Source organism: Carassius carassius, chromosome 30 (assembly GCF_963082965.1).
Source record: "Carassius carassius chromosome 30, fCarCar2.1, whole genome shotgun sequence".
NCBI lineage: Eukaryota > Metazoa > Chordata > Actinopteri > Cypriniformes > Cyprinidae > Carassius > Carassius carassius.
Window position 1 is genome coordinate 29457440 of NC_081784.1, and position 15346 is coordinate 29472785.

General features: G+C 38.2%; 2 protein-coding genes across 2 annotated transcripts; one reads left to right on the forward strand and one right to left on the reverse strand.

The window, feature by feature from the left end:
• Positions 1 to 4870: 4870 nt before the first annotated feature.
• Positions 4871 to 8088, reverse strand: cutc (cutC copper transporter homolog (E. coli)). The gene is made up of 9 exons (XM_059518382.1): positions 7979 to 8088; positions 7567 to 7636; positions 7428 to 7487; positions 6847 to 7056; positions 6275 to 6310; positions 6052 to 6185; positions 5896 to 5923; positions 5710 to 5815; positions 4871 to 5272 (listed from the first exon to the last, which is right to left on the reverse strand). The coding sequence occupies exons 2-9, from the start codon at positions 7634 to 7636 to the stop codon at positions 5161 to 5163; spliced, it is 756 nt and encodes a 251-aa protein (XP_059374365.1). The 5' UTR covers positions 7979 to 8088; the 3' UTR covers positions 4871 to 5160.
• Positions 8089 to 11910: 3822 nt separating this feature from the next.
• Positions 11911 to 13230, forward strand: LOC132111045 (dynein heavy chain-like; the record flags this gene model as incomplete). Its single annotated transcript, XM_059518217.1, has 3 exons — positions 11911 to 12291; positions 12529 to 12576; positions 13057 to 13230. Coding segments are annotated over 3 exons (603 nt in total), but the record flags the coding sequence as incomplete, so codon positions are not given.
• Positions 13231 to 15346: the final 2116 nt, after the last annotated feature.

Genomic DNA, 15346 nt, shown 5'->3' on the forward strand with positions numbered 1-15346 from the left:
CAACCTTTCGATTGGGAGTCCGACTCTCTAACCATTAGGCCACGACTTCCCTTGTGTCAGTTATGTTCAAAAAAGGACATCACTCTAAATGCTGCCAACATTCACCATTCATATGAAAACAGATTAATACCAAACAAGGTTAGGATATAACAAAAAATATACAAGCAATGCCTAAGCTTAAAAACCAACTTTCAAATTCCTTTTAAAGGTTTATTGTTTTTTCACATTATAAACTTTTGTCCACTGAAACTGTTTACAGTTAATCATTACATGAGACATGATAAGATACAGTGTGCTGAGTCACTGAGGACACAAAGACACATCAGCATGACAGACAAAATGACAAATACACAGCATTTTTGCACATAATTGCTTCCCCTATGAAAATGATGTCTCATAATTAGCAAGCTGATTTTTTTTTCTCCCTACTTTTAAACAATTACTCAAATTAGCACGACAGGTCATGCAAGCAGTATGTATCTGCTGAGCAAATACTGAAGAATTAGAATAGTGATTTATTCTCGCACCATGTTTCTATGCATTGCTAATAATGTTAACTACGTTCTAATTATCATCGTAATAGAGAATGCCACTCCACCCCTCCCCCATTCACAAATACATACCCTCTGTGTATGTGCAAGGGTGAATGGACACAGTTCAACTTCATTAGTGAGCTATTCATTATAAAAGACCAGAATGATTATAAATAATGCATTAATAAATGATATGGCATAGTTGAAGCACATCTGAGTATGCATGCAGAGTAAAGGCCAATAACAATCTGATATCGGTGGGCTACCTTTTTTGTTTGTTTTGTTGTTGTTGTTTTTTCAGTCCAGAATATGTATACCTCACTGAATACACATGTATACATAATACATGTATTAACTATAAATCGAAAGGAAATAAATTACCTAGATTACTGGATGAAAATTAACTAGAAATAAAAATCGATTCCTGGGTAATTCCTGTGAAAATCTGAAATCTATCAATACATTTATACTTAACAGAGAAATACATTTCAATTAAATACAAATATGAAAAAGTTTAGACCGCTAAATCTGGTAAAAAAAAAAAACAATGTCAAAGTTTCTCCATACTCCGTAACAATACTGTCATAATATTTAGTGCTACATAAATACAGATAACAATCCAGTCATATTGTTATTGGTATTCATACATACCATTTGCAGGTACAAAAACATCCTTTTTTATTTTTTGGATTAATGCCGAAACGCACAATATAGACATACTGACATTATCTAAATATAAACAGATTGACAAATATAGCAATCCAATATATTTTCAAAATCTTTTATATCATGAATATAAATTTTTACATTTCAATATTAAAAACGTTTACAGTGACAATGATTTTAGTTACAATGTACATTTATTTAGATAACCCCTTTCCTATCTCTAAAACTAGTAATTTCTTTAAAATAGTACAAAGAAAAACATAAAAGACATATAAGTGTAATCACTACCACCGGACTTGGGAGACTTGTGACCACCAGTCATGGTCGTGCTGAGACCACCAAACTTGAAAGCACTGAGAAAACGTCTCAGGTTAAGAATGTAACCATGGGAACGAGACACTGTGTCCTCTAGGGGTCGCTATGGGGAACACCTCATTGTGACCCGTGTATGAAGCATACATTGAAAAAACATCAAAAAACACCAACGAGTTGGCCGGCAACAGCCCCTGACGTCACTGCCGGTGCGACTATAGACAGGCACCGGGAGAACCCGCCATTCACTTCTTCGTCTGAAGCTTGCGTCCAAGGCATGGCAGGGAGCTAGAGGACGCAGTGTCTCGTTCCCTACACAGGGAACCATGGTTACATTCGTAACCCGAGATGTTTCCTTTCAAGGGAAATTTGAACTGCGTCCTCTAGGGGTCGCCTTGGGGAACACCTCATTGTGACCCGTGTATGAAGCATACCTTGAAAAAACATCAAAAAACACCAACGAGTTGGCCAGCAACAGCCCCTGACGTCACTGCCGGTGCGACTATAGACAGGCACCGAGAGAACCCGTCATTCACTTCTTCGTCTGAAGCTTGCGTCCAAGGCATGGCAGGGAGCAAGAGGACGCAGTGTCTCGTTCCCTACACAGGGAACCATGGTTACATTCGTAACCCGAGATGTTCCCTTTCAAGGGAACTTTGAACTGCGTCCTCTTTGGGTCGCCATGGGGAACAGTATACCCACGCCACCATGCTGAGGGGAGTGCAGGCCAGAATCATGGCGAACACTAAGTACCAACTCTTCCATTTCCATGGGAGTTGCCCCTGGGACGTTTAGACGGCTGTCTGTGACCGTACCCCTTACGGCCAAAAGGTCTGTGAGAGTGATTTTGAACCTCTTTGGGATGGCACCACAAGGCGTTGTTCACTTGCAGAACACAAACTTTTGGAGGGCGCATTCGTTTGAACTAGTGAGTTTACGTATAGTGGTGCCGTGCTAGTGTCGTCTTGTAGGCAAGCATCAGTACCTTGAATTTGATGCGAGCGGCTACTGGTAGCCAGTGTAACCTGATGAGGAGAGGGGTAACTTGAGCTTTTTTTGGCTCATTGAAGACAACCCTCGCTGCTGCATTCTGGATCAGCTGCAGAGGCTTGAAAGTACATGCAGTAATGCGTCATGTAGATGGAGAAGAAAGTGGTCCAAGTACGGAGCCTTGAAGAACCCCAGTAGCAAGTTGATGTGATTTAGAAACTTCACCCCTCCATGACACCCTGAAGGATCTATCAGAAAGGTAGGACTTAAACCACAGGAGTGCGATTCCAGAGATGCCCATCTTTCTGAGGGTGGACAGGAGAATCTGGTGATTAACGGTGTCAAAAGCAGCGGACAGCTCCAGTAAGATGAGTACTGAAGATCTGGAAGCTGCTCTTGCCAGTCGCAGGGCTTCAGTAACCGAGAGCAGGGCAGTCTCAGTTGAGTGGCCACTTTTGAAGCCAGATTGGTTGCTGTCCAGGAGGTTGTTCTGTACAAGGAACATAGAGAGCTGGTTGAACACAGCTTGCTCAAGTGTCTTTGCAATGAATGGAAGAAGGGATACCGGTCTGTAGTTTTCTAGAAGTGCTGGATTTAGAGATGGTTTCTTCAGCAGTGGGCTTACCCGAGCCTGCTTAAATGCTGAGGGAAATGTTCCAGAGTGAAGAGAGGAGTTGATAATGTGAGTAAGTGAAGGTATGACTGAAGAAGAGATCGCTTGAAGGATATGAGTGGGGATCGGATCAAGTGGACAAGTAGTAGGATGATTGGACAGGATAAGTTTGGAAACGTCCGTCTGGAGTGGAGTGGAGAGGAGGAGAGAAAGTGTGCAATAGTCGTTGTGAAGTTATCCTCAGTCTGCGGTTTGGAGAATTGATCACTGATGGTCCTTGTTTTGAACAAATTTCCATTCTTTTGATATAAGGAAACCAGTACCTCCACCCCTCCCAGTCGTACGAGGAGTGTGGGAACAGGTGAAATTAGTGGAGAGGGCTGCGGGAGTGGCAGTATCTTCAGGTTTGATCCAAATCTCAGTTAGCGCCATGAGGTTGAGACCGAAATGAGTAGCAATAGAATAAATCAAGTCTGCTTTGTTAACAGCAGACTGGCAGTTCCAGAGACCAACTGGAATAGAGAGCGTAGTAGTAAAGGCCAGAGGGACAGGCTGTAGATTTGTCGGATAGGCCTTCCTTCGACATACATTGCATGTTAGTAGTGATAGTAGAGATCTGAAAGCACATAGTGACTACAAGTGACCTAAATAAGTACTTGAGAACAAGCTACACAAAAAGTAAAGAAAGGGGAGAAAAGCAATACGCAAGAGCCTTATCGGTGTCCTTGCTCAGTGGAGAAGCACAGGTAGAGTCGATGGTCTTTACACGCGTCGGTCTTCACACGAGGAGCCTTCACATGAGGGCTTTTATATTTGCCTGATTACCTGTTATTGAAGTCAGCTGGCCACGCCTCACTATTTAGCAGACCAAAACTGGGCAGTCCCGCGATAGACAAACGCAAAACCAATCACCACTTCAGCACATATTTACCAGGGTAAGAAACACAGTAAATAAAACAAAGTTTCCTAGCTACGACGATCACCCAGTAGTCTAATTTTTATACTTAATTTTTATTTCTCAGCCAAACTTCATCTGACCACATAATCAGTGTTGAAAATCACAGGAATAGCTACTGCTCATAACATTAAAAACCTCTAACCGGAGATAGTCCCATACCTCTAACCCATGTAGACAAATATCCCTTTAACCCACGCACGTGCACGTTTAAATATTAGCAAGCAATGTGAAACCAAGGAACACGTTAGTAAAATACTGGGTAAAAATAAAGCAGAACAGAATGTATAGTTGATGAAAATGAGAGGATACAGTCCTGTTCATTTGCTATATTGCACAACTTATTCCCGACGGGCTCTCAGTTTCTGCTTCTTGCTACACTTTTTCTCAAATCACATACATATGTGCACTGTGTTTTTATTTTTCCTGATGTTGTCCATTTCTGCATGTTTTGGTAATCAATACATTTTCACGTTTTGATTATTACCATAGTCTGTGTTGTTACTGTAGTCATTCTGCATGTTAAAGTGAAATATTCTGACCCATTTTGGGATTCATTTTAACCCAGCAGTATGGTAATTCTTCAACAATAGTTAAGTTGGTGTGAATGGGCAGATCTCTTCACAAAATCTTATTTACAATGCATTAAATAAGCTACTTACCTGCTGAACCCATGGATCACACTCTTTAAAAACCCATCAGATAACCAATGAAGTAGATAAATGTACAAACCACTCAATAATATTGGTCAAACTGATTATCAGTCAATCTCCATTACAAAAAGAGTTCAAAACAAATTACAAGTTCAAAATGTTTTTTTTTTATTTAAAGAGGGAATATTAGAAGATTAGCATGAACATATGCCATGGCTCAAGAGAATAGAAGGATTTTATTTCACACCTGCAAAATGTCGAATCTAATAAAAGATTTTACCGATCATGGCACATTTCAAGTTTTTTATTTTTGTTTCAACTTCATTGTAAATTGTTATAGACTAGGTTCACATGAATATTCTAGAGAGTGTCCCTCTTGTACTGCTGTACAGCTCTTATTGACTTCTGTAGAAACAAATGAACGATGCTCCACGTATCCTAGACTATGTTCTTCGCAATGGCGTTCAGCGTACGTACTTTAGTCACATCAGCCACTTTTACTGCATATTCTGGTATGGACAGAGAGCCTCCCATACTCACATTAGAATTCCTACAGAAGAAAGCATAAACATAAACCCAGTCCTTACAAAAATAAGCTAAAACCAAAAATCTACACAATTCTTATTTTAAGTCAAACCCTCAATAACTACTTTTCCAATGTTCTTGGAAAACCTGGATATATGAGGAAGCCTCATTTTCTAGACCTGGAATTATTAACACCAAGTGCATTTTTACAAAGAATTCATAATCTTAACTGGAAATGTCATGTGTAAAAAAAAAACATTACACTCTTAAAACACGAACTCCGAAAATGCTAATATATTACTTTTTATTATAATTAATATAATCACTGATTTTAATTTAAAGAAACTATTAGATTGTCCTTGGATTAAAATAAATGCTGTAAACAAAATTGGGAGTCTTCAAAGAATGTTGTGGAAAACGAAGCTGCTCTAATGGAATAAGGTCTTTCCTTCTGTCACACACCTAAACTTCATGGTGGAGTCCTTGCTGGAGCGAGCAGAGCAGTGGAACTGCTGAGATCCAGACGCTTCTAGAACCCTCTGCAGGTTCCTCTCGGTGATTCCTCCTCCTGCTCAACACAAACACCATGCAGAACCACGCCTGAACTATACCACACCTGTTATTAAAAACAACGAGCAACCCACATACCTGGCATTATTACGATTCTGTCCTTTGCCTGTTGGTGTAAAGAGAGAAAACATTTGTCATAAAGCAGTGACAACGTGTCATGTGCATGACAAACTTTCTGTCAAGCATAAAGTGAGTTATTTAATGACTAATATAACATGTACATGGATGTCTCACCTGTTCCACCAGGCGTTTAATTACAGGTAAACCTTCCAGTGCAGAGCTGTCACAACCACTGGTCAGAATCCTCTCGAAGCCCAGCGAGATCAGAGCCTCTAATGCCACCGCCGGATCGTGGACCATGTCAAAGGCTGAGAGGAGACACCCAAAGAGGGGATTTTTGAGAAACGGACGCTTCAGGGAATGACCTGTCAGCATATTCAGTCAAATATTCCTTTACCTCTGTGAAATGTAACTGGTAAAGGTCGACTAGCCGCTGTAGAGAAAACGAAAATAAAAAAACCAGCAGGTGTTAGATAGAGATGCACTGCTAAAACCTGATTATCAGTCATGCAGTCGATTATTTGATTATGTTTCCTAAGGAGTTTTTTTTTTTTTTGACAAAAAACATTCAGAACTGTTCGTCATCCTCTGCCTGAAACAGTCGGTTTCGGGTGTTTTCCTTTAAATGCCTGTGCATTATCATATGCAGTGGATCAGCGAAGACTTCCTGTGTGTCCCTGAGAACTGACTGAGAGCCAAGGGCCTGATATTCCTCTTTCCCTGCAATCTTAACCAGGTGCCAAGCTTGGACTTGCTGTGATGCCATATTAATCTCTCTATGACAGGCCGATAAAACAAGCACGGAGTTCTCAGACCAGCTCTGTTCACATTAAATAGAGTCTGCACACGAGAGCAAACTGTGTCTTCATGCATACCCTGGCTAAGTGTATTATTTCTCCGGTGAACTACTCCTTTAACAGCAAGCTACACTATTCTATCCAGACGTATGAGAGATGGTTTAATGTGTACCCAGCAGCTCCATGCAGAGCTCATTATCCACGCGTCCGTCTTCTGTCAGCGCTCCAAACACCAGGCCGTCTGCTCTGTGAAGCTTCATCTGCTCGATGTCCCTCTTCATCACCTCCACCTCCCAGTCTGAGTACAGGAAGTCCCCGCCGCGGGGCCGGATCATGACATACACCGGGATCCGCACGCTCTCTTTCACCACCTGCAGCAGACCTGAAGACCAAGACCACACTGTTAAAACATGCAGAATAAATCTGCCATTGAGCACCATCACAACCGTGAGCTCTGGGATGCTGGGATGCAGAAAACCTCACATTGGTAAAGAATCAGGGACATTTTACATTTAGATTCACATATTACTTTCAATGTCTTGCAGCAAAAAACCATTTCCACCAGGCGTGAGCATGGCTATGTTGGTACCAATGGCCACAAATACATTAAAATACATCAAAATTGTTTTTTTTTTGTGTGTGTGTTTGTATTGTGACAGGTTCTCAAGCTCTGGTGATGAATCATCCCCATCGGTCGGCCTGAACTGAATCTGAATCTACAGGAGCTGAGAGCTGAACTGTTGTGTGTGGTACCTGTGCTGGGCGTCAGTCCTCCCTCCAGCAGGCTAGAGCACAGCTCAATACGCCCCGCACCTGGACATCAACAACACATCACATCACACCTGAGCCCAGACCTTCACCACAGCACCACAGCACCAGAGTCAGACTCTACCTCCTCGCTCTGCGTTGATGGCTGACTCCACCGAGTCCACACACACCTCCATCAGGAAACCCTCGGACATCTGACACAACAAACACATACTTTATTACCGGAAATTATAATATCACAATTATAATAAAAATCATGACACCATATGAGCTGTCAGGACAAAAGGTTTAAGTCTGTTCCACACAAGTGTCAGATGAGGGAGACTTCCCAAATGTGTTAGTGCTATTAGAGTCATATAGAGTCACTGGAGTCTGGGGGCTTTGAGTCTGAACACAGAATCACTCCGAAGACAAGGAGGAAAGATACTAGTGTCTCCTAAAACCTCATGTGCTGAACTGATATCATTAAACACGCTCGTGTGTTTGTTTCGTGTGTAATGAGCGATTACGCTCTGTTTTCTGTTGAGTTTCGTTACCTCGCGTGAGCGTCCAGCGCCGGAAGTGTTTCTGGCTCAGGGTTGCCAGGTCTTCAAAACAAAACAAGCCCAAAAACGGATCAAAACTAGCCTGGAGGCGTTTTTCTATGGAAGCATATTGGTAGCAATATTCAATTTGGAATGTAATATGCAAAATGACAATGCATTTCTGTATTTACAATTACATTTGCCAATACATTTGTGCAACGTTTGGTGCAAAATGAAAATGAAATATGTGAATACTGATTTTAACGCTTTATAAGTTGCAAAATTAAAATTAAAATGTATTACAGAAATGATTAGATATGTATAAAATGTTCAAGCAAAAACTGTGGCAAAATTATGTGCCCAGCTCTGATTCAAATATTATGCTAATTAACAGTGAGCGGTGGTTTCAGACATTACAGTGCTTCACTCGCACTGACTCTTATTCTGTCTGAAAGAATGAAAAGACTGAGCTGAAGGTGGAGCGATTCGACCAATCAGATGAAAGCAGCGTTTCAGCTCCGCCCACAAGTGCGAATGAAATATTGAAGCCATAAACCGAAATTATCAAAACTGTACACGGACCAACGTGCTTGTCCATGTTCTCTCACTTGAATCCTCTTCTTGAGATTTGAGTCTCTTGACCTTCTGCAAGCCCCGCCTTGTTCACGCAGTGATTGACATGGAGGTAGGGGCAGACACGTGATTGGCTCGGAATGCATTTTCAATGTGCACATTGAATTTTGCTACATTCATTGCAGGACATTGAATGAAAATGCGATTGTAAGTGTCTTGACTGTGAGTGTTAATGCATTTAAGAAAAATAGCATTTGAATTATAATTTTGCCACAGTTTTTGCTTGAACATGTTATACATATCTAATCATTTCTGTAATACATTTTCATTTTCATTTTGCAACTTATAAAGCGTTAAAATTAGTATTCATTTTACATATTAAAACTAGTGTGTGTAATGGCAAATGAAAATTAGGTAATTTAATTTTCATTTTCATTTTGCACCAAACGTTGCACAATGTATTGGAAAATGTAAATGTAAATACAGAAATGCATTGTCATTTTACATATTACATCCCAAATTGAATATTGCTACCCATATGCTTCCATATTTTTCTGCGGTTTTCACCTCCTTCGAAGTCGAGGGGAGTAGAGGAGTGGAGGAGGAGAACTCTTAACCCGTTATTATAGTATGAATGAAAGGTGTCAGTTTGGCGGGAAACAGAGGGCTTGGCAACCCTGCACCGGACATCGTCATCGATCTCTGTTCAGAGATTCGCTAGAACCGACTCAGTCGACTCTACAACGAACCATTCGAGATTTGTGAATCATTTTAACCGATTGATGGAGAAGAAAGTGTGACAAAAACCGTCATTGACACATACACACACATACCAATATATATATATATATATATATATATATATATATATATATATATATATATATATATATATATATATTTTTTTTTTTTTTTTTTTTTTTTTTACTTTTTTTTGAAAGTGTTTAACATCCTCTCTCTCCCTCGTCATGTAACTGTAATGTAAGAGTGGCAAGAAAGACAGCAATAAAAGATAAGCAATTTTTTAATGTAGAAAAACAAAATTCTGAATGTGTAACATGTGAATGCATTAAAAACTGTAGGGTGTTAGCTTGTGTTACAGTTTAGCATGAATCGTAAATTCTGGAAAATCGCTGTTTTCTTTCATTCTGAACATATTCTTTTCTATTTCTTTCTCTGTGTGCTGGTTTGAGTCGTCACATGACAAACATGGTCAAATGTAAGCTGACAGAAATAAAAGGCAAGTCCAATCTGAATGTTATTTATATGAATAGCCTACATAAAGTAAAAAAAAAAAAAAACTGTTAACTTGCTTTATAAAGTGGAAAAATCACTGTTTGTCTGAACATCTTCTGTTTCTAACCTTGCATGACTCTTTCCAACTATATGTATCACGGTTTGAGTCATCACAATGGTGAATATGGTGAGAAAGATCATGTGACAGCAATAAAAGGTATTCATATCTGAATGATATATTAATAAAAACAAACAAACTGTTAACTTGTGGTAAAGTGCAGAGTGATTTATATATATATATATATATATATATATATATAGACATCTGCCGACATCAACGGCAAACTTTTCAGGCGTTCCTTTCGAGCGATTTACACACACACACACACACACACACACACACACACACACACACACACACACACACACACACACACACACAAATACATAAATAAAATTGATCTACTCATGTTTCATGAATGAGGCTCAATAAACGCTACAGATAAAACAATAGCATTTTATTTATTCAATTATTATTTATTTTTGCATAATGATGTCCCCAGAAATATTTAAAGAGCTTTTGCTCATCAAGTGCTTCCCTAAAGGCATGCCTTTGATAAAGAAGCAAGCCCACACAAATATTATAAAAATGCCTAATATATGAGTACAGTGTGAACATAGTAGGATTCTGTGACGGAAGACTATTGCATCAGGCAGATGGATTCAAATTAAGCCACACACACACACACACACACACACACACACACACACACAAACATTATCTTGCATCCTCAGATAAACAGAAAAGAAAGAAGAGTAAATGGCAAGAGTCACATTTCCCTGCAGGATATTCCAGAAAGCAACTGTAGTAATACATTTTAATAAATTATCCTAGCTGTTAACTGGAACTTTCAGGCCTCAAAAGTAGAAGAAATTTTATAGCAACTTTCTCCATGAAGCTGTGGTGCAGAGTTATTTTACTTGAGGTGAATCCTCAGCTTCATGTGTTCCCTTCAGTGCATGGCAGCCCACCATTATATAGCATTACTGTGACACATAGCACTGTTTATTGTACCTCATGAATCTTAAACCCAAGTTTCTCCTCTAACACATCTCCAAAAGGTGTATTTATTTTTATTTTCAATGGGATGTTTTCTATGTTCATTTTATTAAAAATGTAATTAAGACACAGGCTTGTCCGGTTAGTAACATTAAACCTACTAAATATTAAACCTACTCTCTGGAATATTCCCTGGAGATATTTAATCTCTGATTTCGATGTTCTGTTCATGTTTTGATGATGATGATAATAAAAATAATAAATGAGTGGTAAAAAACAAATCTACCTTTTGACATGACTCCATGAACTCCTCAATGTTGATCCCTCCATCAAGGTTTGGTCCATTTTCTGGAAAAGGTTTATAAAGTTCAAGATACATCCCTGAAGCCTTGAAATCCTTCAGTACAAGCAATATACAGTGTTATGCTAAATGTATTTGCCCCCATCCTGATTTCTTTTGTTTTTGTATTTCATACAAACATACTTTTAAATCTTCACATGAAATGCAAGATAAAACAGGAATCCTGAGTAAACAAATAATAAAAGTTGTATTTATTTTGTCATTCATTTTAAAGCAAAAAAATATCAATCCTCCATATCATTAGCATATCAATCCTCCATATCATTAGCATATCAATCCTCCATATCATTAGCATATCAATCCTCCATATCAATAGCATATCAATCCTCCATATCAATAGCATATCAATCCTCCATATCATTAGCATATCAATCCCCCATATCAATAGCATATCAATCCTCCATATCATTAGCATATTAATCCTCCATATCATTAGCATATCAATCCTCCATATCATTAGCATATCAATCTACCCACCATAGCATATCAATCCTCCATATCATTAGCATATCAATCCCCCATATCATTAGCATATCAATCCTCCATATCAATAGCATATCAATCCTCCATATCAATAGCATATCAATCCTCCATATCATTAGCATATCAATCCTCCATATCAATAGCATATCAATCCTCCATATCATTAGCATATCAATCCTCCATATCATTAGCATATCAATCCTCCATATCAATAGCATATCAATCCTCCATATCATTAGCATATCAATCCTCCATATCATTAGCATATCAATCCTCCATATCATTAGCATATCAATCCTCCATATCAATAGCATATCAATCCTCCATATCATTAGCATATCAATCCTCCATATCAATAGCATATCAATCCTCCATATCATTAGCATATCAATCCTCCATATCAATAGCATATCAATCCTCCATATCATTAGCATATCAATCCTCCATATCAATAGCATATCAATCCTCCATATCATTAGCATATCAATCCTCCATATCATTAGCATATCAATCCTCCATATCATTAGCATATCAATCCTCCATATCAATAGCATATCAATCCTCCATATCATTAGCATATCAATCCTCCATATCAATAGCATATCAATCCTCCATATCAATAGCATATCAATCCTCCATATCAATAGCATATCAATCCTCCATATCATTAGCATATCAATCCTCCATATCAATAGCATATCAATCCTCCATATCAATAGCATATCAATCCTCCATATCATTAGCATATCAATCCTCCATATCAATAGCATATCAATCCTCCATATCATTAGCATATCAATCCTCCATATCAATAGCATATCAATCCTCCATATCAATAGCATATCAATCCTCCATATCATTAGCATATCAATCCTCCATATCATTAGCATATCAATCCTCCATATCAATAGCATATCAATCCTCCATATCAATAGCATATCAATCCTCCATATCATTAGCATATCAATCCTCCATATCAATAGCATATCAATCCTCCATATCATTAGCATATCAATCCTCCATATCAATAGCATATCAATCCTCCATATCATTAGCATATCAATCCTCCATATCAATAGCATATCAATCCTCCATATCAATAGCATATCAATCCTCCATATCATTAGCATATCAATCCTCCATATCAATAGCATATCAATCCTCCATATCAATAGCATATCAATCCTCCATATCATTAGCATATCAATCCTCCATATCAATAGCATATCAATCCTCCATATCAATAGCATATCAATCCTCCATATCAATAGCATATCAATCCTCCATATCATTAGCATATCAATCCTCCATATCAATAGCATATCAATCCTCCATATCATTAGCATATCAATCCCCCATATCAATAGCATATCAATCCTCCATATCATTAGCATATCAATCCTCCATATCAATAGCATATCAATCCTCCATATCATTAGCATATCAATCCTCCATATCAATAGCATATCAATCCTCCATATCATTAGCATATCAATCCTCCATATCAATAGCATATCAATCCTCCATATCATTAGCATATCAATCCTCCATATCATTAGCATATCAATCCTCCATATCAATAGCATATCAATCCTCCATATCATTAGAATATCAATCCTCCATATCAATAGCATATCAATCCTCCATATCAATAGCATATCAATCCTCCATATCAATAGCATATCAATCCTCCATATCATTAGCATATCAATCCTCCATATCAATAGCATATCAATCCTCCATATCAATAGCATATCAATCCTCCATATCATTAGCATATCAATCCTCCATATCAATAGCATATCAATCCTCCATATCATTAGCATATCAATCCTCCATATCAATAGCATATCAATCCTCCATATCAATAGCATATCAATCCTCCATATCATTAGCATATCAATCCTCCATATCATTAGCATATCAATCCTCCATATCAATAGCATATCAATCCTCCATATCAATAGCATATCAATCCTCCATATCATTAGCATATCAATCCTCCATATCAATAGCATATCAATCCTCCATATCATTAGCATATCAATCCTCCATATCAATAGCATATCAATCCTCCATATCATTAGCATATCAATCCTCCATATCAATAGCATATCAATCCTCCATATCAATAGCATATCAATCCTCCATATCATTAGCATATCAATCCTCCATATCAATAGCATATCAATCCTCCATATCATTAGCATATCAATCCTCCATATCAATAGCATATCAATCCTCCATATCATTAGCATATCAATCCTCCATATCAATAGCATATCAATCCTCCATATCAATAGCATATCAATCCTCCATATCAATAGCATATCAATCCTCCATATCATTAGCATATCAATCCTCCATATCAATAGCATATCAATCCTCCATATCATTAGCATATCAATCCTCCATATCATTAGCATATTAATCCTCCATATCATTAGCATATCAATCCTCCATATCATTAGCATATCAATCTACCCACCATAGCATATCAATCCTCCATATCATTAGCATATCAATCCCCCATATCATTAGCATATCAATCCCCCATATCATTAGCATATCAATCTACCCACCATAGCATATCAGTTAGGTTCAAGTCAGGACTTTGACTAGGCCACTCCATAAGAGCCATTCAAATGTGGACGTGCTTCTATGATGTGGATCATTGTGTAGTTGCACAATCCAGTTGTGCTTAGAGGCTGAAGAATGCACATTCTCCTTTTTGATGAAGGAGGTTGTTTCAGTGAGTGGAATTTATTTCACATTAAATGGTAATAAACAATGAAACAATGAGGGAGATGAATAGAAAACAATCACATCAACGGTAAAGAAGCACAAACAAGGTGCATGATTGAGGTTGTGATGGAAACTATGTGATGGCGATCAGTATTTTGGTGAATGAGAAGAGGAGGGGTGCAGAACCAGGTGGAGGTTGCCCATCTGATGGTGCAGTGGTGACTAATATTCCAAGCTCAGCCAGTTCCTGTGTTACTGGACACATACAGTGATATGGCCAAAATATGTATATACACCCAAATAAAAGATGTCTAAATTCAGAATGATTGGGGAGCTGGTCCTCACTATGACTGTAAAGTGTGCTCTTGATGTTCATCCAAAGTGACGAACGTTGCATTCAAGGTTTACATTTGACTGTTGGCCACTACTTTCTACAGTGAAAATCAAGATGTGACAAAGATCTGTAAAAATAAGCCACTGAAGCTCCATTTAATAATACAGACTCTAACCCATTAATATCAGAACAGTTATTAATCGTGCAGAAAAACAGCATAATATATGTCTTACTATATACTGACAAAACCCACTTCACAGACGACAGTATTCATGAGAACTCAGTTCACAGTATTTAATCATGTTGAACCTCCAGCTGATTTATCCAATAACTCGAGAGGATGAAGATGTAGAAACAGGTTATGTTTGCTGAACAGAGGAAAATCATCTCTCCGGCGGGATCAATCCAGAGATCACGCTCACTCACTTTCTATTATATTCCCTACTGGGCCAGAAATCCACTGGTCTGACCCAGTTTACTAGCACTGTACAACTACTTCATTTCATTTGTTAAGCATTGTGCATGAGAAAAATGTTCCCCAAGATTCAGAAGATCTCCAACACTATCAATTTCCTTTCAATAAAGTAC

Excerpts from the sequence above, each read along its gene's own strand:
- cutc (XM_059518382.1), bottom strand. The coding sequence starts at position 7,636 with ATGTCCGAGGGTTTCCTGATGGAGGTGTGTGTGGACTCGGTGGAGTCA. Across the intron at positions 7,057-7,427 it reads AGGACTGACGCCCAGCACAG|GTCTGCTGCAGGTGGTGAAA; the intron begins GTACCACACACA and ends CTTGGTCTTCAG. Across the intron at positions 5,816-5,895 it reads CAGAATCGTAATAATGCCAG|GAGGAGGAATCACCGAGAGG; the intron begins GTATGTGGGTTG and ends TGTGTTGAGCAG.